Genomic DNA, 22,998 nt, shown 5'->3' with positions numbered 1-22,998 from the left:
AACGATTGAGATGTACAAGACATGATGAAATCATTACATCAAACTACTTTAGATCTGCGCCTGATTATTTCTAACTTTCAAATAATAGTGTCATTTTGTCTCAACATCTTGTCCGTGTGACCTATTCTGGTTTGCAATTCCAGCAGGTAGGATATTGCAATCGCATGAGCCAAGTGTATCGGTGGTAAAATGCTTTAGAATGGAAAGCCCCGATGAAAAGAATAAATATTAGGGCCCTGCTTTTATAAAAGCCTGAAATAATGTTCCTGATATCCAGACGTGGATGAACAGAGATGAAAACAATGAACCGTGCATAATGTCTGAGCCTTTCTGACGCGCACAGAATATTGTATAACCAGCTGAGATATACAACAATGTAACAATGGTGTGCAGCCGGTTTTCTCACATGGGCTTTTATTTTGAGACTTAAACCCCGGAAGTAGTGCAGTATTATTATGATATATAAACTTGCTAGTGATGCTGAGCTCAAACTGGACGACCAAGGCACCACTAACATTTACAGGCGAGCAAACATTGCCTTATCCGGTAACACCATATGTTAACATCGCTCAATGGTAGGTCCTGTTTACAGGAAACGAGTATAACAGGCTGTTGGTAGTTACCTTAGAAAGCTAACGCTAGCTGGACGAGGAGCTAGTATTTAGTTAGCTAATGTTAGCTTTCCTCATTTCTGTGTCGTTTGGCTTGACTTTGGGTTTGCCTGTCCTGAAGTTAAAGCTAACAAGCTTAAGTAAGCTATATATTCCTATACACGGACTAAACAATCATCATCTCATACAACGTGTTTAACGTATTATTGTGATATCAACAACACTTGTTATGATAGCCGCTAAGCTAATACTGCTTAGCGGGTTAATGCTATCAGTAGGCAAAAGTGACGCTATCTTGTTCATTGTGGTTGCCTGACAACGGGAAATTAAAGAAACAGTAACGTCACCGACTCGTCCGCCGGCCGGCCCTTCACAGCGGTTAGGTCGAAGGGTTGTAGTTAATTTCCTATTTCAGATCATCGAAGCATATAACCAAGCTTGTTTGATTACTTAAAAAAAATAATATATATATATAATGTCACCCAAGACACGGACTGACCTTTCTTGGATTCATCATATAATGCACCCCTAAAATAAACTGCAAAGTACCTCAAAAGTACAAAATGATTCATTTTCATTCCAGCTTTGTGGTGCTTGAATTGATTAGCACTGGCTTATGAGAGAGAGGAGGAACACATTAGTCACCTGTAGTCTTTGCTTTGTTTACATTTGGCCCTCCTTGGCACACAGTGGGAACTCCTTTCTCCAATGTCCTGTTAAATATTAGTTATTAACTACCCAATGTAAAATATTGCTCTTAAATTATGCCAAGCATGCTATTTTGTGTTCTCAGTTGTGTTTTCTGACTTTGCCCCGAGGAGATGGACGACGAGCTGGAGAACTTCATCAGGGAGCGGAAGGCAAGAATGGCCGAGGATAAAGCCCGTTTGGAACACGACCCTCCGTACATGGAAATAAAGGTGTGTTGGAATGATGGCTGTCGGGTTATAAGCTGTGAACTGGTTCAGGACCAGGATTGAAACCACTTCTTATACAAACATTAATTTTGTCAAATTCTGCTGCATGACCTTTTGTTTAACCCCCCCGAGGTGAATCCAGTGATGGACAATATATGTTTCAGCCACTTCATTCTCGAGAACACACGAGCCAAAACGAATGACATGCAAAAGATTTTAATAGTAACTGATAGAAAGTATTGAGTGAATTGTAAATATATATATGACCAGAGCACGGGGATAACCCCTTAGCAGGGATCCTGTTGTGGGTTTCTCTTAATGTGTGATGTTCTGTTTTTGACTGACAGGCAAAACCCCACAGAGCCTACGAGTCCACTGCTAAGGAGAACATCCCTCCCAGGTCCATAGCACAGGAGAAAGGTACAGTTGATGATTCTTTTCATAAAGATGACCAAATACCTGAAGTCTATCATTAACACGTGCTCATGATGTGTCCTGTCATGTGAGCAATGTTTGTCAGGGTGGATGAGTTGTTTCTTTAAAGTGGCAGCTGTCTTGTTTTGCGACAAAGCCCTTCTCCTCACGTCTCTGTTCAAATATTGATGCATGTATCTCGTCAGAGGAGAGTTGCACCGCGGGTCTACCGCTCGGCGTGGAGTACGAGCGGAAGAAACAGAGGCTGCAGCATGAACTCCGTATGGACTACAGGCGCTACATGGCTCAGGTGACTGTCGCGGACTTGGCTGTTTACTCGTGTGTTTGGCCGTAGCATGCGAGCTTGAGGCTCAGCTCAGGCTTTGTTTCGTTCTAGTTTCACATTGGGCTTAATTGTACTGTAAGGTAGATATCACGACCGCAGAGGTCCGCACGAAACATGAGTCGTATGAGAGAGGAAACGCAGACATAAGCTGTGATCCAGGGAGGTGTAACAGTCACAATGTTGGAATCATGTTGGCAACATTTTATGTTCCAGAAAAAACACTGTGGCCATGCAGAGCCTGGACCGTTAATTCGTCTCAATAATAGGAGATCCATCAAGGTAAATGTCTCCTAACGACTTAATCATGTCACTTGATTAACAGATCATATCTTTGACCGAACAGGGTAATTATGATTTTACAAAACTGAGTGAGTTGCTGACATATCACAAATTTAATTAAGAACCATTACTGTTTTTATCAGCCAGCATTTTGAACGAAGGAAAATAATTCCTCATTATTACTGGATGCCTGCCGAAATCTATCAGAGAGCAGTCGTTTGAAAGGAATGAATGATATAGAAACCTTGTGCTAACTCGCCCTCATTCTTTATGGATACAAAATGCATGCAAGATACTATGTAAACATTGATTCCCGACCAGGTGGTTCCTGTACCCCAGAAGGTACGTCAGCAGTTTGTTTAAATAATGAATAAATGCAGAGATGGTATATTAGCTCAACTCATTAAAAAAAAAAAAAATTACAATTTGATTACAAAAATACATTCGTCAGCTGTAACAACCACAACACTTTAGTCACAGAGTGAATACTGGCTACATAGCAAGCAGAGAAGTTCAAATAGTTTGCTAAAAATGTTGCATAAATGGCTGAAATAACAGCTAAAGATAATGCAGAAATAATAGGCAAAAATAATGCAGAAATGAATGAAATAATAGCGAAAAATATTGCATGAATAGCTGAAATATCCACAAATGATTCATAAATGGATGAAATAATCTGCAAAAATAATGCAGGAACAGCTGAAATAATGGCTAAAGATAATGCAGAAATGGCTGAAAGCAATGCAGAAATAGTCTAAATATTAGTCCAAAGTAATGCATAAATGGTTAAATTAATAGTTAAACAAACAAAATAAGTCTCGATGACCCAACTTGGCATTTCTGCTTTAAATAGTTGCTGTGGACCTGATGTCGTCCCACACAGTCTTTTTAAACAAACATTCCCTTTTACAATCCTGTTTCCATCAGCAACAGCTGCTTGAAAGCCAGACGGGCGTTCTTCCCAAACAGCGGCCGCCCTCCCGGAGGGATGCAGCCACTCTCACAGAGGACAGCAGGGGACGGCACAGGGCTCTGCGTCTCGCCGAGCTTATGACCCGCTGTCCTGAGGCGGACCAGGAGCAGGCGTCGGTACTTCCCAGACACTGTGACAGGCTGGGGAAGCCTCTGGACCGGGACTCCTCGGAGGAGGAGGAGGAGGAGGAGGAGGAGGAGGAGGAGGAGGAATACTTTAAGGAGCTGGAACTGGTGGAAGGAAGAAGGCGCAGACACAGAGGGGTCGAGGCCAGTTATGAGAAGAGACGATCCAATAAGACCGATGGCAGGTATACGTATACTCATGTATGTTAAGAGCGTGATAAAAAATAGCACACTTGTTTGTCCTCGTCATTTTTTTCTGTTTTGCTTTTCCCAGGGAGCAGAGGGAGGATCGAGTAGTCAGGGGATCGAGAGCACTGACCAACAATGAGGATGTGGAGTTTGCCACTGGCCTCACAATAGGTGAAAGGACTTTTTTACAGTGTTTTTACTTCTTACAAATGACTCTGCTAAAAGTCAATTTGATCATGTGTTGTTCTGATAGGACAGTTCTTATCAGAGTTATTGTTTAGCGGAGAATGTTTTTTATTCGTTAAACTGCCATTTCATTTTTTAAAACACAAATAGCTATTCTGTGTTTTCAGGAGCAGCCGATACAGAGGACGCCTTACAGAGGAGGAAGGAGCGCTACAGACGGGAGCTGCAGGAGCAGATCGCTGAACAGCATAGGAAGAAGAAGAGGTGTGTTGTTATTGATCCATATATATATATATATATATATATATATATATATATATATATATATATATATATATATATATATATATATATATATATATACCATCCTGGCAACACTTGTGTGTCTTCTCAAAGTCTTCCTGAGGAGAGCCCCAGACCTCTGCTTGCTCATGCTTGTCCTTGTTGCAGGGAGAAAGATTTGGAGCTGAAAGTCACTTCAACGGGAGCAAACGATCCTGAGAAACGGGTCAGTAGGCCTCACGACATCCCACTCTCATGTAGCCCGTCTAAAGGGGATTGTTGGTTACTTTTGAGGTCACAGTGGGTGGATACAAATCACTGACCATTTTACGGGTTTGACCCTCCAGCTGCATCTGTAAGACCGTAATCTGTGAATGATGGTTGTGTCTCAGTTCACAGCAAACTCTTGAGTGCAGTAGTATAATGTTAATTCTTATCACCAAATAGTGGCGAAAAAAAACAAGCTCACACAGAAAATACGACTAAAAGGGGAATATGAATACATGCCATATATACATCAATCTCTCAATTCTGTCTAATTCCACAAATCAGACGTACCGAATCCGACAGTTTGGTGTGTGCCGGAGAGACACTCATCAGGCCTTGGAGCCTTCAGCAACGGGAGGGAGTGAGACCTCGTCCAGAGGCCTCCCTAATAACGTGAAGATGGGTGTGCGAGTCCGAGGGACTCCTCTTCCTCCTCCCGAGCAGCCCCATGTGGCCTTCCAGTCCCCTCTGCAGGAGTACAGCTCCGCCCTGAGCCTGTCGCCTGCTGGCCCCTCCTTCCCCAGAACCACGGACACTCCCAGGTACCCCTTGACTTTTAACTTCACGTTGAGCTGTAATTCTCAAAATTTCAGTCGCCGATAACCTCGGTGACAAGCGCATGGCGTTTCCTGTGACTGTGTCACAATAAAAGCCACCTGGTGTTTCCTCAAATTCAACACTGGGCTGTGGGAGAGTGAATTCTGAACAGTGAGGGTGAAATCAATTCCATAAAATCGGACATGCTAACGCTAGATTGCATGAATGTATCATTTACTTTTAGTCTCCTGTGTGTGTGTGTGAATTCAGCGCGTAAATGGCGGACTCCGCCACCAACAATGGCAAATCCTACAAACGGTGTTTCCTAAAACATCTAAAGAGGATAACTTGAAACTCTAGTCGTGTTATTTAAAAAAAACATATTTTAAGTTGCTGGTAAGTCCATTCAACATGTTTTTTTCTGTTGTGAAAGATAAACAAAGACTTTGGCCTCGTGAGTTCACCTCATACTGTGTAGCTCATATCATAAAACACAATATAGAACACCCGATACAGCCAGAAAAGTAAGACTCACAGAACGATTCAGCATTTACAAAGAGATACTGTGTTGTATAACATCATTGATTGTTTCATATTCTGCTTTGCACCTCCAGAATCCCCTTGTTTGCTCCTCATCCTCCTCCAGCCCTCAGTGAAGCCTACAGGAGCCCGTATGCAGAGCCCCATCACTACCACGGCACCAGAAACCTGCTCGACCCCAACGTGGCCTACTGTAAGCACTGCTCTCCTCCGCTACATGTAGGGAGCGGAACAACCTTCACTCTCAGTGAACATGTTGGTGGAAGGCTAAACAGATGCTACGTTCAGCGCTGTCGTCCACGTTTTAATGTTTTAATTTGTGTGTCCAGATGGTCCCCTGTCTGTTCCTCCCGTGTCCTACTGGAACGTGCCAGCAGGAGGAGCTCCGCCCAGCTACTTTGGAAACCACAGCCCTCACAGCCAGCACAGTGGCAGCAGCTTCCCCGAGCCGCCAACACAGTAAATATCTCCCCCTCACTCTTCAGCTCTAACCGTGACCGTGACTCCCAGGCATCTTATGGTCCTGTCATCTCATTCAAATTCAACCAATTGTTCTGAAGAATATGAGCCAAAAACAACAGAGGACAGTTGTGCAGCCTCCTGTAATCAGCCTTTTCTAACCTAACAGAATGGACTTGAATAATAATAAACTTGAATATTAAGTGTGATTCTGCAACTCTCCTGACAGGCCCAGCAGTGAGTCGCACGTCAGGGTTTTTCCCTCCGACAGATCCAGATCAACCCCGGAGAGGGTTTTGAGCTACAGGGAGGCTTTGAAACAACAGGTGGGTGAACTGGAATCATCACGTTCCTCTGAAACACAAGGAGCTCAGTCCTGGTGTGTAGATCTCATGGTTGCATTATGATTACAGTATCCGAGGACATGGATGAAGTTTCCGCCTCGTGCCTCTGGTTTGTTGTCTGCCTGCTCATGCTCGCAGCTTTCCGTGCATGAACGTCACAACTAGCTCACTGGTAAAAGCACTGTTAAGAAGATTTTACAAAAGATGGCAAATTAGTTTTTAAATGCTTTAGAAACAGGAATTTTATTCAATGTTTAGCCAGCCAAATCAAATAGTTTACAGGATATTTAACCTTTTTATTGTTATTGTTATTATTATTATACATTTAATTCTTGACTCTACGGCGTTTTTCCAGTTCTGCTCGTTGACGTCTTGCTTCGTCACGGTACGTTTGTTTGTCCGCCCTCTGGTGTTTCGGAGAATAATGCAAAAAGCTTCTGAACGTCAATAGTTAAAGATGGTAAAGGATTTGTACATTCATTTGTACTTCATTATGGGCTCAACCCACGATAAACGGCGGTGCATGAACAGCACCAGCTTGGCTCGGCTCCTCTTTGGTTGGTCGCAGGATTCTTTGAACTCTCACTGCATCCTAGTCTGTGATGTGTTGGCAGGAAGCTTCCAGCGGAGGGCGCAGCGAGCTTTACAACAAGGTAAAACAGACCTGGTTAAGACTAAAAGATCTAGTGAAAGTGGAGTCCGCCCCTTAGATCCTCATTCATCTGTAGACGGTCCACAGTAGACGTGTTGTGAGATCTCCTCCCTACTGTCAAGAAGAGTTGAGCCCACAGAGCTGCCTCGAAAACATGCATACACGATCAGGGGAAGGTCAGGATATAAAAAGCATATAATCAGAAATCAATAGTTAAAGTGTAATCTAAAGATAAAGTGTATGATCGTTACATAACAAATGTTTAATACATAGAGTGATTTAACAAATGTAGACCTGATAATAATAATATGTGTATCTGAGTATAGTGCAGTCTGAGTGTAGAAAGTACGGAGAAAGAGGAAGTAAGCAGGGTGTTGGCTTCAAGGGATGGGGAAATAATGATGGTTGAGAAGAAAAGACACAAAGCACAATAATGATGAAGGATGAGATCAATAATCATTTTATAAGCAAATGTGTACTAACCAAACTGATTAACAAATGTTCTGTGTGACCGGAGCTGCGATGTAAGAAAAGTGCTTGTCAGGATGACTTGCAGAAATTAGGAGAAGAGTGTTGCAAGAGATGAGTCAGAGGCAGGAAGCCTGGACTTATATGGACATGTTCGAGTCAGAGGCAGGAAGCCTGGACTTATATGGACATGTTCGAACCCAACATCCTTTCCAGAGGGTGGGGGGGATGAGAGCATGTATTGAGCAGGAGGGGGGCTAGCAGCCCAAAAGTGTTATAAAAGAAGTAACTTGCAAACAGCAAGACGGGATTTCAACACGCGTGCTGTCCAAATGCACCAGATGAGAAGATACGGACGATTGCAACTGATGTATTGAGGACTTCGTCTCTGTTCACGGAAAGAACACCGCTGTTCGTGGACAAGAAGATTTAAAGACGGAGGTTTTCCTCTCCCCACTGCTCGACTCTTAACATCTGGACAACAGAGAAGATGCAGCAGCCCGAGAAAGACTTTGTACTGAGTTTTGTGGACTGTTGGCCGAACTCCGTTGCAGAGCAGGAGGACCGAGGGTCCGGCCGGACCTTCGCTCCTAACAACTCCAAAAGAACTTTTTCATCGCACCATTGAAAATCCAGCTCCAACCGAGCCGTCTCGGCAACTAAAACTAATGAGTATAATCAAAGAAGAAAATAAATTAACGAATCAAGTGTAGTGACATTTTATGTGAGCTGTAGCTTTAACCCTTGCAAACTAACCAAATATAACCTGCAATAAATATCTAATCTGCATTTAAAGTAAATTTCTCAAGTGCATTCATTTGCTCAAGTAGTAAAAAGTTCCTCGTGGCAGTAAAAAGTTAAAGCCATTGTATGTCTAACAACTGAGTTCTGAAAGGTTATCCTAGAGACTGAATCCACTTAACAACCCCTTACGGTTTTAGCAAGAAGTAATCCTAGCCGTTAAAACCTAACCTGGCATTTACCAAGAGCACGGATCCATAAGAGGGAAGCTGCCATAACCGACGCGACTGGTAGGAGCGCCCGGGGTCAGGGTGGCCCCTCGACCGAGTGCACTCAGACCGGAGGAAGCAGGGTAGACGTCGGGAGTAACGGCAGTTAGAAGAGCCAGGCGAGTTCCCTCGCAAGAACACCAGCTCGAGAATCTTTTAATAGAGAGCTGAGTCAGTAATTAGCCCCGTATCGGGCCAGAAGTACCCAGGATCTAACATGTGGCGCCCATAACGTGGGGCTCGACGGAAAAGGAGTACGTTGAGTCCAAAAGAAGAACCCCGGCAGCCAAGAGAGGCTGTCGTTCGTGTACGAAAAGACCTGAGGTGAGGCGTTGGGTAGAAAGTAAGGCTGCCCAAGCCACGAAGAAGTCCGATGGCGAGACATCCACGCATCGAAGCTGTGTGTGGTATTTACAAACCAGCACAGGAGAAGCCGCAGGCGACGGGGAGCATCGACCAGACTCGCCCGACCTGTAGAGGGGCCAGAGCCTGATCCCATCCCTTCCTCAACGCGCGACGAGAGGCTTTGGGAGGAAGGCGACTCGAGACAACAAAGACAAAGACAAAGTCCAAGATGCAAGTGCAGCAGAACGGACCAGATGTTCCAGGGACCGGCCGGCAGACGGAGGCGACCCAGCGGGACGAGCCAGCGGCCCAGATGAAGGAATCGCCACCGGACGGCAGAGAGGACCCGATGGCGACGAAGGCAGCCCGCAGACGACGACGACTCAGCAGGACGTGCCAGCGACATCGACCCAGGACCCGGCAGCAGACGGCAGCGAGGACCAGGAGGAGGACGGCGCTGGAGCACGCAGAGCGGCATCGGGAGGACCGACGCTGGATAAAGACGACAGAGGCAACGTCCAACATCAGGTCATCCTGTACGGAAGAGGATGGACCACCTGGGACGCTGCCATCCAACAACACCTAACCAACCTACATCAAGAAGAAAGTAGGTCGTCGGTTAAAGGAGAAGTAGAACAGCAGTGCAAAGAGAAGGGTGAAAAGAGCTAGTCATAACTGATAGTTATTACTGTGCTCAGGCCCTTAACGAAGACCTGCCCATATGGGAGGAAAATGGGTTTGAGAGCGCTAAAAGTAAAAAAAGTGGCTCATCAAGACCTATGGAGAAAAATAGCCGAATTACAGCTAAGCATAGAGCTCGACGTGGTGCACCAGAGGGCCCACACGCGAGAAGAAATTCACTGGCAAGGAAACGAAGAAGTGGATCGTTTCGTCCAGATGACACAAATTGTCTTTGTTGGGATCGAGAAGTGGGAAGAATTGCCCAAAGGAAGGGTAGTCCCAGAAGAGAGCGTGGAGGAGGTGGTGCAGGCAGTGCATGGCGCACTAGGATTTGCAGGCACCGTTCCAACGCAAAGGGAACTGGAAAAGCAGCGACTCTGGATTCCTGAAAAAGAAGTCCGCAGAATCCTAAAAAAACTGTGAGTTGTGTGGTCGATACAACGCAGGAAGGAGAGGACAAAGGGAGGGGAGGACTCACCATTAAGAAAAGAGGAATCCAAGGAGTGGGGCAGCTGAAGCCGGTTCCGCATTAGGAGAAAACCAGGAACTCAAGAATGGCCACCAACATACAAGATTTACCACCCTACGTCAGAGTGGCCAATGTCAAAGGGGTGGTTAACATGAGAAGGAGTACTACGGGGCTCTGGGCAGGAAGAGCCCTGAGGAAGTTGGGTTGTGCAAGAAGTGATTTCTCTCCGGAGAAAAAAGAAGTGTTGCAATGGAGAGAAATTAAGAATGACTGTGTGGTCTGCCTGCTGCCGACCACCCTAGCCGTTGCATGGCAGGGACCCGGAGACCAGTAACCACTCCGGGTCACAGGAAAAAGAAAAGAGTTTAACCGCATGCGCCATAAACCGGTGAAGGTTATGGATGCATGCATATGCGGTACATGCCGTGTGGAGAAGTTAACAAGGTTAACCTTCATCACCTAGTGGTGATCGACAGCTGGGAGCAGGCATCAGGACCGTCTTCACCAGAGGACGACGTGCTCGTCATCACTGCCCTGGCCGACGAAAACTTCCTGTGAGATTCCTACTAGCTAAGGCGAGGCAGCCTGTGACCTCAAGAAGGGGATGTCAAGAAGAGTTGAGCCCACAGAGCTGCCTCGAAAACATGCATACACGATCAGGGGAAGGTCAGGATATAAAAAGCATATAATCAGAAATCAATAGTTAAAGTGTAATCTAAAGATAAAGTGTATGATCGTTACATAACAAATGTTTAATACATAGAGTGATTTAACAAATGTAGACCTGATAATAATAATATGTGTATCTGAGTATAGTGCAGTCTGAGTGTAGAAAGTACGGAGAAAGAGGAAGTAAGCAGGGTGTTGGCTTCAAGGGATGGGGAAATAATGATGGTTGAGAAGAAAAGACACAAAGCACAATAATGATGAAGGATGAGATCAATAATCATTTTATAAGCAAATGTGTACTAACCAAACTGATTAACAAATGTTCTGTGTGACCGGAGCTGCGATGTAAGAAAAGTGCTTGTCAGGATGACTTGCAGAAATTAGGAGAAGAGTGTTGCAAGAGATGAGTCAGAGGCAGGAAGCCTGGACTTATATGGACATGTTCGAGTCAGAGGCAGGAAGCCTGGACTTATATGGACATGTTCGAACCCAACATCCTTTCCAGAGGGTGGGGGGGATGAGAGCATGTATTGAGCAGGAGGGGGGCTAGCAGCCCAAAAGTGTTATAAAAGAAGTAACTTGCAAACAGCAAGACGGGATTTCAACACGCGTGCTGTCCAAATGCACCAGATGAGAAGATACGGACGATTGCAACTGATGTATTGAGGACTTCGTCTCTGTTCACGGAAAGAACACCGCTGTTCGTGGACAAGAAGATTTAAAGACGGAGGTTTTCCTCTCCCCACTGCTCGACTCTTAACATCTGGACAACAGAGAAGATGCAGCAGCCCGAGAAAGACTTTGTACTGAGTTTTGTGGACTGTTGGCCGAACTCCGTTGCAGAGCAGGAGGACCGAGGGTCCGGCCGGACCTTCGCTCCTAACAACTCCAAAAGAACTTTTTCATCGCACCATTGAAAATCCAGCTCCAACCGAGCCGTCTCGGCAACTAAAACTAATGAGTATAATCAAAGAAGAAAATAAATTAACGAATCAAGTGTAGTGACATTTTATGTGAGCTGTAGCTTTAACCCTTGCAAACTAACCAAATATAACCTGCAATAAATATCTAATCTGCATTTAAAGTAAATTTCTCAAGTGCATTCATTTGCTCAAGTAGTAAAAAGTTCCTCGTGGCAGTAAAAAGTTAAAGCCATTGTATGTCTAACAACTGAGTTCTGAAAGGTTATCCTAGAGACTGAATCCACTTAACAACCCCTTACGGTTTTAGCAAGAAGTAATCCTAGCCGTTAAAACCTAACCTGGCATTTACCAAGAGCACGGATCCATAAGAGGGAAGCTGCCATAACCGACGCGACTGGTAGGAGCGCCCGGGGTCAGGGTGGCCCCTCGACCGAGTGCACTCAGACCGGAGGAAGCAGGGTAGACGTCGGGAGTAACGGCAGTTAGAAGAGCCAGGCGAGTTCCCTCGCAAGAACACCAGCTCGAGAATCTTTTAATAGAGAGCTGAGTCAGTAATTAGCCCCGTATCGGGCCAGAAGTACCCAGGATCTAACACTACTCAGCTGGTACTTTACATCCCTCGATCCCATGAGTCCTTCCTTCCTTCTCCGCTCTACTTGTCCCCGAGGCTTGCATTCTTTGTGCATTGGAACATCCCAGAGTGCATTATCATACTGACACCGACACATGTGCCTTAATTCTGCTGATGAATACTGTTTCTCAGTGTTTAGAGAATAGCGATGTCATTTGAGGATTCTGATAGAAACTGCTGTACTACAGATCCAGCAGCAACAGGAACAGAGGCGCGTGGAGAGGGAGGATGAGGAGCGCTACGAGGCCCGGCTGGAGGCAGACATGAAGAAGCACCAGCCGTGGGGTCGAGGTGGAGGAGGAGCCCCGCTCAGAGACAGCACTGGAAACCTGATCGGTAGGTCCCACAGTTTAGTGTCTGATTCTTAAAATGCCGTGAAAGGTTGTTTTATTGTTGTCCACGAATGATAAGTTCTCTCCTCCTCTTCTTGTGGACCAGCTGACCTCCACCAGATGCACAAACTGAATGTGGAGGCCTACATCAACCCGGAGCAGTGGCAGAGGAGAGCCACGGCCCGCCGAGCGGAGCTCCCCGACCCCAGCGAGAGGGTCTCCGGTACCGTAGCAGAGTGCAGCAGCCACGACACTCGTGACAGGCTCTCTGGTACCGTAACCGCCTTTCTTCTCTTTGTGTTGTAGCCGCGACCGTTAGCACGTTGTTAGCATTGCAGCCTGCACTTTCCACCAACATACTGGTGTCCTCGGCTACTGCTCTGTCAGATTCTGTTTGAAAAGAAGGTTCTTTGGTCCTACTCAAGTAGAATTTCTGTCTCTTGTAGGTTTCAGCCATGGCCAAACCCCCCAGTTCGCCAGAGGCTGTGTGTTTTCCAACCAGCCCACCCAGCACCAGCTCCACGAGCAGGACAAGTACAAAGCCTCCCTCCAACAGCAGGTAGCGCCTCCATCTGCTGGTGGTACCTCTACTGCCTGTGTCTCATGGGAGGCGTGTCGAGCCGTCTCTGTTTTGACATTTTGTTTCGTGCCTCGATAGAAAAAAAACATCTTTCTGAATTAAAGTGAATGCAAGTTCTTTTAACTGGTTATGAAACGGTCTCAATTTAATACTGATACCTGTCTGTGACCAACATTAGCAAACCAGACCATCAACTAGAAGACTGTTTCTACAAACGGTCAAACGGTAGTTATTCATGATGCCAAAAGATCAGATGAAACTATTTACGGCACACAGACCGTGACGTTTACATGTCCACGGGCAGTGGGTGGGATGTTAGCCAGTTAGAGGACTTTGTCTGTGGAGAATTTGATGGTCACGGCTGATCCTGGGGCGACATCAGCAAATAGAAAAAGGAAAGAATGGACTGATAGAGCGCGCGCACAAAGAAGAATTATCCTTCATTGATCGTTTATTTGATTTCTGAAGCACCTTGCGAGAAGTGGTTTCAACAGAAGTTTATGTTTGCTCAATCAAAGCTAGCAAACGCTTTGGCTGAGGTTGGATGTGGCTAACGTTAGCTGTTTGTTTGGCCATTGCATGCCTTTAATTGATGGTGAAAGTGGAGAGAGGCAGGACAGCTGGGGGAAAGTCAAAATCTACAAAAAAGTAAAGTTGTGTGTAGTTTAATGTCAAAGTTGTTTGTGGGGTTCTGTTGATGTTATTCATGTTGTCTTTCATCTGCATTCACTTCCAGATTGATGAGAAGATGCTGAAGAAGGCGGAGGAGAGGGAACGGAGCAGACTGGAGGAGGAGAAAGAGGAGAAGAGGCTGGCGGAGCAGAGGGCTCGCATCCAGAGAGAGTTTGATGAAGAGCGAGAGAGGAAGAAACGGAAGGAAATGGAGGTGAGGCGCTAAGATAATGACAAACAAGTCGTAGGTTGGGTTTACACTTGTCTTCATTTCCAATTCTCTCCCCTTTCCCTCCATCTGCCCCTCTGTTCTCCGTCTCTCAGCAAAAGGTCAAGAACGAGGAGCTGATTCAACTGGCCGAGCGGCGGAAGGAGGAACTGGAGAGGGAGAAGAATGAAGCGGAGGAGGAGGAGCAGAGGGCGGCACTGAGGAGGCAGTATGAGAGGGAGAGGCAGGCTCGGCTGGAGGAGGTTAGTTCACTGACTGCTGCGACCGAGAGGCATTCAAAGGGACCACAAGTGTCAAAAGGGAAGCTGTCGAAAGTGGCAACACTTCACTTATGCAAGTGTTGCCAGGATATAAATACTTGATGCAAGACTTGCATCACTCTAATATGGATAATATAGCTGGATCATAAAACGAGAGCCGTGTTTCCATTCTCTTGTTCTAATGCACATGTTCCAGTGTCAGATATGTACAGTACCGGAAGTATATTTGAAGCTTTAATGCAGCGAGTGGGCGGCTGTGTGTTCTTAGGTGTGCAGGGAGCCCTCACCACCGATCCCCACCCTGCAGAAGAGACCTGGGCTACACCAGTACACCCCCAGACCGCCCACTGTTGACAGCCAGCATTCAACTGCCCTCCTGTCTGTGAGTCACACACTCACACACTCTCGCCTCTGTATAACAGAGGATATGTTCTCAGCTACTTCCTCCCCGGATGTTCTCTTTCCCGTTGGGTGTCTCTGTTCTCACCTCTTTGTGTCTCTTTCAGGAGCGCTCTTCGTCTGGTCTCCAGTCGCCTCCTGTCCCGGCTCGTAGGAACCAGCTCCGAGCTGCAGGTACTGCATCAGCCAGCGGGTTACACAATGTCACCAGAGTACTGAGAACCGGTGTAAGAAAGGAAACCACTGTTTCAGGCATTGCCTGTGTGTGTGTGTGTGTTTCCAGGTGAGCAGCGCGACGTGTTCAGCGAGTTGTCGGCGCTGCGTCGGCATCTTCGCAGCGAAGAGAAGAGGCTGGAGGGCCGGCTGCAGCAGGTCGACTGGTACGAGTTCGACTCTCCTCTGAGTGACAGGTCTGACCCAGCATCACGATCACTTAGTATCACGCTCAAACAGTTCAAGTAGATCCCGAAAGTGATGGATAAATGGTAGAAATCTGTGACTTTCTGGTTAATATTGCGTCAGGATTCTGCTGTGCCATTTGAGTGGCTGATACCAATTCAGTTTGTCCACATTTGAGTGTTTTCTGTCTTTCTTTGTGCAGACGTGGGGAGCGTCGCCCGGTGGATGTGTTCGACATGGCCAGGCTGCGGCTCCAGGCTCCGGTCCGACGGCCCAACTCCAGAAGCACGGAGCCCAGTAACCTGCTGCGGATCCACGACTCCCTTCAGCTCAAACACTCCGGTAACACACAAGTCCTACGGTGTTCACCGTGCTCTGCCGCAAAGCAGCGCCTTTAGCTGACTGGTGTGTGTGTGTGTGTGTGTGTGTGTGTCAGACGTTGAGTCCAGGCTGGGCTTCAGGGAGGGTCCTAAGACGGAGGAAGTGGGTGTGACCGGCAGGAGGAGGAGGGACTACAGCAGCCGGGGGTCTACAGTCCAGGACGGTCAGAGCCATGTGCCACTTATCACTTTGCAGTAGTTTGACGTAGACCAGGGGTGTCAAACATACGGCCCGCGGGCCGGACCCGGCCCGCCACGTCATTTTATGTGGCCCGCGAATCCGCCAGCAAAAAAAAAATAATAATAATTTTTTTTTTTTTTTTTTTTACAAAAATTTAAAGTTAGATGTGAAAATAAAAATATCCCCATGGTCGAAATTATGAGATAGAAAGTCGCAGTGATGAGATGGCATGTTGTCTGTGTGCCGACATTAAAACTATCACAACAGGTGGACAGGAGATGCAACAGCCCATAAAGAGGATTTCCAACAAGTTTCTCAACATGCGTACTTCTCTGTACTGAAACGTCATCAGTCTCAGCCCAAGTACTGTTCCAATTCAAAGTTCACATCGAGCCAAGCACGGCCCTAATGCCCGGATGTGGCTCGCTCTGCCCATTTTACCCGGGATGCATCGGAGGTGACTTGTCTGTACTTGGGACAGCCAAATATCCCAGAATGCATTTTGCACCAGCAACAGGAAACAATGGCGGAGGAGAAATCACACAACTGGAAGTACGTGTTGTGGAAGTCACAGATATCCCGGGAAACTAAACTAACTATGTTAGGAGTACCGTAGTTACATTTACACCGTCTTACATTTACAACCGGCCCTTTGAGGGCGACCGTGATGCTGATGTGGCCCCAGAGTGAAAATGAGTTTGACACCCCTGACGTAGACGTTTATCTGTGCTTATCTTGACAGGAGCACCAAACATCGTGCTCCTTATTCAGACAGGATATGCAGATCACATGTTGATAAATGAGGTCTGTGGTTTTTGATGTTTCTCTGGTAATGAAATGAATCAGATTTTGAATCCTTGCGTTACAGATTACTGTGACCTGTCCCCGCCACGGCAGAATTGTTATCTGGTGAGTTGAACAGAAAGAATAGCGGCTGTACTTCAGCTCCAAACATTCCCTCTCAGAGACGCACCGTCACTAACGTGTAACCGTTGGAGTGGTTTGTTTAAACCAGTTGTCTGCGTTCCAGAGGAGTGTGATGGGGAGGTCTGCCAGAGGGTCCCTGCTGGACTCAGAGAGCGCTTTCATTGGTAAGACATTTCCACCGTCATTCTTTGAAACGAGACGTGCAACACATCTTTAATGCTGTAGGTGCAGTAACGCCGGGGCTATCGCTCTCAGAGAAACCTCTGAGAGCTGCCACAGAACACGCATGACTTTACTGTCACCAGTCTCGTTGCAGCAGGATGCTGTAAGTCAAAGTGAAGTATTGCTTGTGGTCTTGAGGCAGGAAGTTAAAAAAATGGATCCTTTTTAACACAATGTCCTCATCTGTATGCTTGTGTTTTCACCTGAAACGAGTGCTTTTGATGTTTCTACAACTCAAAGGGATAATTCACCACCTTCTGACGTGGCCGTCCCGTTGGTGTTGATGGTAACTGTGTTCGGCTGAAGCAATAAATCCCTCAGCGCGCTGTAATGACCCAGCAGGCCGAGTTTAAAGCTCAAATGTGCATCCAGCGCCGTCATGTGACGGAGCTACGGTGACGTAGTTGGAGGCGAGGAAGAGCTGCGGGCTGTCTCAGCTTTGATTTGTATTCTCTGCCTCTAAAAATAAATGCTATCCCTAAATACGTGCAGAGGACAAGGAGGCATTTTACTGTGTTTTGGGTGACTTAGATATTCAGCCCTATTTACCTTAATTGGCGTATACTGGCGAAGAAATGCACGGCTCCTCTAGCAGGAGAGCTCAGCTCAGGAATATATAAGTCTGATTGGACTTCCACATACCGGTAAGTCCTCTCGTGTGTGCGCGTGTGCGTGTGCGTGTGCGTGTGTGTGTGCGTGTGTGTGTGTGTGTGTGTGTGTGTGCAGACCCCCTAGGCGAGGCCTTTCCAGTGCGGCGCACCCCGGAGCTCGATAAAGCCCCCACGCTGTCAGCCAGGGAGAGGAGGAGGCTGTCCAAACGGCCACAGCACCCTCAGGTGGTGTAGCTGAAAACCATAACCATGTGGACTGTGAGCGACAATGAATGAGCGAAGCTCCAGCTGTGAAGTTCTTCTTTAAGTCCTGTGCTCGTGTCCTCTGCTTGTTCTCAGGATCGAGCAGCCTCCAGCCGGCCCTTTGGCCAGCAGGACGACTACTCCGCCCTCACGGGTGACAGACGGGAGGCGGAGCCCGGTGGAGAGAGGCGGAGCCGGGACGGGTCAGGACACCTGATGTCCCTCAGTTGCCGTAGCAACGCAGCCGGTACACCTTGAGAGATTGAGTTCAGCTGGTTACTTTATGTCGTTACTCCAGTTTTGTATGCAAATATCAGCAAAGCAGTTTAGTTTCCCCAGGAATGCGCGGGAGTATTTTATATAGATGTCTGAGTTAAAACTGTACATCAGGGCTTTAATGGGTTTCAGCAGCCCAGGGGTCATTACATCCAGCCAGTGTTCAACATGTTCAAAGGGAAGTGCTGATTCTAGTTGGACAGAGAAAAGCGTCGCCGTTGCAAATCCTTGTTTTAGATATTAAGCACAGTGAGTTCTGCAGCGGTCCGTGCAGGGTGACGCTTTCCTGCAGACGACTGGTTTTAAGACGAGAAGGGGGGGGGGGGGGGGTGCAGGTTTTGGTAGTAACTGTCCCGTCTCCCTCCTCCAGGACCAGTGGATCTGTCCGACGACGGCTCCTCCCCTCCCCGCTATTCTCTTCACAGTCTCAACCACCGCGGCTCCGTGGAAACGCTCTCCACGGATCCCTGATCGCCGAGGAGGGAGCGGCTGGCCACGTAGCCCCCCCCCCCCCCCCCCCCCAGCTCATCTCAACATTCTTTTGAAAATGGATCATGGCTGGCTTTATCTCCCTCACACACGTCTATGAATGAAAAGTGTGTACGTTAAATCGTTGTTTACGTCAGAGGTCCTCGACATCTGAGTGACAACTTTGTATTCTATTTTATTAACTAAATTATGTCATATAATAAATACTATTTTAATTATATGAAGTGTGTTTCGAAGAAATTACTTTTTTTTGATATTTTCAGATCTTAGAAAGTAGGGCAGACTTCTTGCAGATGGAGTTTTATTTTAACATCGGGTCTAAAGATTTATTAAATGTATTCATGGATTTAAAAACCCGACGTTTGCATCGAGATGAGTGAATATATTGTATCCATCTAGTTCAGGGGTTCTTAACCTTTTTGACCTCGGGGCCCAACTTTTCAAGTACAAAGTGTCCCGGGGCCCACTCTGACTATATGCATCAAAAGTGTCAGACAACCTGTAGGTCATACAGAAACAGAGCAGTGGGCCTTTGGAGTCAGTAGAAATTTAAGATTCTTGTCCGCATAAAATAAAAAAGTATCTTTCAGTATAAATAACTGCCGGTGGCTGTATCTGTACAGGTAAAGGACAGTATATGGCTGTAACTACACTATCAGTGAACAACTGCCTCAAATTTGAAGAAGATTGGACAAAGTATGACCATTCTACAGAGTTTCTTCCATGAAGAGATCCAGGCGGAGCTCTAAAAGGACATTTGGAGACCCAAATGGACACATGGTAACCACATGATATTCTGACACACTAAAGGTGTTTCTCCCTTTATATTTTGATATTATATTATTTTCCTTTTATTTTTAGCCTTTGCAAATTGCAAAAAGTATGTATATATGGTGGAAGACATGGTGTGTGAGTAGCGGACTTGCTGTGCTTAATGGCTGCGACCGAGCGCACGAACGAGAATGAGAATAGTTCAGTTACGCAAACGTTGGTTGACGCCTTATGGAAGAGGAGGATAAGGTTTGTACTATGAGTACTAGCGTTTTCTGAAGCCAGTAGCTCCATGGTAACATCCGCTAGCACGTTGTTGGGTCTGTAATGTGTCTTTTTCCGTCGAAATGCTGCAAGATACGACTTGCAGCGGTTATGGCGACTTTGGACAGTGTGTGTGGGCTCCTTTTGTGGAGAAACCATAAGAAATGAAAGAAAATCGATGATTTCTTTGCAAAGATGAGGATTTTGGGCATGCTGGGATACCAAACACGCACATGTTTTGTGACGTATTTGCGCAAACAAGCCGTAGGAACGGAAGGGGAGGGGATCGAGGATGCCGGTGTTGAACAGGCAAAACCCTTGTTAAATAAATGAGATGATACAATGTGATGATCACAAAGACATTTATTATCATGTGTATGTAAACCTGCATACACAACAAGAAGCCCAACAGACTTTCCCACGAGCGTTGGATGTTTCGTCGCTACGTGTCGCTTTATTTTTGAAGGCTTCAGTGCTTCGTTTGATAGCATTAGCCCACATTCCACACACTGAGCCCTCGGCTCTGCCTCGTTGCCTCCGTTCACAAAGCCGTACTTAAGAAAGTCAGGGTTGTCCTTGCGCACACATTTAGACTTTTGGGGGGTATGGCACCACTGTCGTCTTCATTTTTTCTTTTTAATAACTTATGCATAACTTTCGCTACAGGCTAGCGGCTAGCTGAGTGTCTTCTTCTGCTTATTGCAGCTTGTTAAACAACTGACTGACGCATTACCACCACCAGGTGGTGGGAAGCTATATTGTAACTGAGCGTCTCATGGATAACAGTAATATCTCTGGTGTCTTCAATTGATAACCTATGCAGTCCCGCGGCCCACAGGTGCACAACTAAAAGTTTTTCGTGGCCCTCTAGGTGGCGCTCGCGGCCCAATCATGGGCCGTGTTGAGAATAAATCTCATGTTGAGGAGAAAACTCAGGTGAACAGACTTAGGTCGAGGCGTTTAGCTCAATTCAAGCAATAAGGTTTATTTGTGACAGAAGTATTATGTCCAGCAGTTAAACGTGCACGGACCTAGAAAGTTCACTCTGTAGGAGCGAATGAAAAGCTAAAAGGCGCTTAGACAGAGTGCGCATGCGTTCATATATTAGGTCCTCCTTTTGGAGCCTATTGGTCAAAGCAAAGTAGGAGGTGGATCTGTTTTTAGCATTCAGCAGATGACCTGATGCATTCAGCAGCAGATGACCTGATGGAGCTCTGGGCATCTCCGCCCACACTGGCTCACGTCATTGAATGAATGTATATTTTTATTTACAGCCGCGGCCCTATGGTTAAGAATCACTGATCTAGTCTGTCCGATCAATTTGAAGCTACAGCCAGCAGGTTAGTTTAGCATTAAGACTGGAAACTGCAGTATTTTACCCACCAGATGAGGGAGCCTTTGTATGAAGGGCATCACTGCGCTGCATCAACCTGAAGGTTAAAGTGAAGTTTAATTATGATGCAACAACAATTTAAATCTCCCTCGGATCTGTACAATAATCCCATTATTATAGGTAACGTGCATATAGTAACATTTATCATGCAAAATTAAAAATGCTGCTGTAATCAGGACGTTGTCATGATACCAGTGGCGGGTAAAAATGTCAAATTTTCAGTATGGGTGGAGTCAACGAAGTCCAACACATGCATATCAGTCATTGTCTGATCTTATTGAGAAAATACTTTTTATTACACTTCAAATATTCATTAGATATTTTCTCGACTCAAATGTACGACATTTACTTTGAAATGTCTCTTAATTAGGATAGTAAAAATGTCTATTCAGTATGGGCGGAGTCAACGATGTCCTCAACACATACATATCAGTCATTGTCTGATCTTATTGAGAAAATACTTTTTATTACACTTCAAATATTCATTTGTTAGATATTTTCTCGATTCAAATGTATGAGTTTTACTTTGAAATGTCTCTTAATTGGTACAGTAAAAATGTCTAATTTTCAGTATGGGCGGAGTCAACGATGTCCTCAACACATACATGTCAGTCATTCTCTGGGCTTAATGAGAAAATACTTTTTATTACACTTCAAATATTAATTTATTACATATTTTCTCGATTCAAATGTATGACATTTACTTTGAAATAGGACAGTAAAAATGTCTAATTTTCAGTAGGGGCGGAGTCAACGATGTCCTCAACACATACATGTCGGTCATTCTCTGGGCTTAATGAGAAAATACTTTTTATTACACTTCAAATATTAATTTATTACATATTTTCTCGATTCAAATGTATGACATTTACTTTGAAATAGGACAGTAAAAATGTCTAATTTTCAGTATGGGTGGAGTCAATGATGTCATCAACACATATATATCAGTCATTGTCTGGAATTATTGAGAAAAGTATTTTTGTAGCATCTTAAATATTGTGATATTACCCATTTTGTCCTGAACATTATGCATTCGTCATTGTGTGGAATTATTGAGAAAAACATCTTTATAGCACCTTAAACGTTTCGAAACTGTGCCATTTGAAGATACAAATTCAGTTCAGAGTTTTTACTTCGTAAAATATCTTAATTGACTGTCAGTCAGTATTAACTTCCAGCAACCCTCAAATCAAAGAATAAAGACACTTTACGCACAATTTAGGTGTAGTTTCCCTTTAACTCAGGAGATGCAGGTAGCATGTTTTACACTTAATGTGAATATAATTCATTTAATCTCATTTCATTATACAATATGTATACTTTGTTGGTATCTTATTCTGAAAACCGGATGTTCATCTGTAGAAAACCGGAAGTTGTCTCACGTTAATCTTTCCGCTAACTTTGCAAAGTCCTTCGCTCGCTCCCGATCTGTGCCGTTTGAATGCGTTTACCGTAAGTTTCAGCGTATAGGTGCACTAAAACTTAAGTGTCTGCTGAGTTGACCACGGAGATCTGAGTGTCTGCTGACTTGACGCAGTGAGTTATTGACCTCTTTGTAAACAAAGAGTAGGATGGACTTTGTATTTAAATAGAACAGTATTTGGTAAGTGAAACTGCTTTTGTTTTCTTTATATCTGCAGTGTGTTAATTTTGCCTAGCGTGTCGTTTATGGATATTAGATATGTATATTATATATTGTTCCCTGATGTAAATAATATTTGAATGGCCCTTGCTCTTTAATGTGAGCGTTGCTGGATTGTTTTGTCATGCTTTGTTGTGAATATGTGTGACGGTTCGTGTGAGTTAGCTCTTGTCATTGTGTTAATTACATCGATTTTGACCATATGCATTGTCCGTTAATTACAAAGCGTCCCGTCCTGCGTGGGGTTAGGGTCCGGATCATTGAATCAGTTTGGGCTGTTTTCTTTTACAAACAAGAATGATGGTCTGGAGAAATGGGGATTGTGTGGCGATTGCTTCGCCCTGTTGGAATCAGTAGGAACAGCTAAACGCTGCGGGGTGAATTTAGCGTGAGCTTGTGCGTGTTGTTTTG

General features: G+C 45.4%; 1 protein-coding gene across 2 annotated transcripts; it reads left to right on the top strand.

The window, feature by feature from the left end:
* Positions 1–478: 478 nt before the first annotated feature.
* On the top strand, positions 479–18,595 carry LOC306777756 (centrosome and spindle pole-associated protein 1-like). 2 transcript variants are annotated; one of them, XM_079269017.1, is made up of 28 exons: positions 479–575; positions 1,433–1,531; positions 1,876–1,948; positions 2,149–2,252; positions 2,502–2,567; positions 3,495–3,850; positions 3,940–4,025; positions 4,208–4,304; positions 4,491–4,548; positions 4,875–5,131; positions 5,741–5,859; positions 5,996–6,125; positions 6,355–6,451; positions 12,506–12,653; positions 12,756–12,920; positions 13,096–13,208; positions 13,966–14,115; positions 14,226–14,372; positions 14,659–14,772; positions 14,897–14,963; positions 15,073–15,199; positions 15,391–15,530; positions 15,625–15,732; positions 16,618–16,658; positions 16,780–16,840; positions 17,625–17,734; positions 17,849–17,999; positions 18,399–18,595. In XM_079269017.1, the coding sequence occupies exons 1-28, from the start codon at positions 573–575 to the stop codon at positions 18,497–18,499; spliced, it is 3,288 nt and encodes a 1,095-aa protein (XP_079125143.1). In that variant the 5' UTR covers positions 479–572; the 3' UTR covers positions 18,500–18,595. The 2 variants fall into 2 exon arrangements, with proteins under 2 accessions (XP_079125143.1, XP_079125142.1); XM_079269016.1 differs by having other exon boundaries at positions 16,765–16,840.
* Positions 18,596–22,998: the final 4,403 nt, after the last annotated feature.

Source organism: Melanostigma gelatinosum (genome assembly GCF_949748355.1).
Source record: "Melanostigma gelatinosum genome assembly, chromosome: 5".
Lineage (NCBI taxonomy): Eukaryota > Metazoa > Chordata > Actinopteri > Perciformes > Zoarcidae > Melanostigma > Melanostigma gelatinosum.
This window is presented reverse-complemented; position numbering and strand designations above follow the sequence as displayed.

What these genes read in the sequence shown, in the direction of transcription:
- LOC306777756 (XM_079269016.1), top strand. An exon ending in ATAATAGGAGATCCATCAAG is followed by an intron (nt 2,568 to 3,494) that starts GTAAATGTCTCC and finishes TGTTTCCATCAG; the next exon opens with CAACAGCTGCTTGAAAGCCA. An exon ending in ATTCAACTGCCCTCCTGTCT is followed by an intron (nt 14,773 to 14,896) that starts GTGAGTCACACA and finishes TGTCTCTTTCAG; the next exon opens with GAGCGCTCTTCGTCTGGTCT.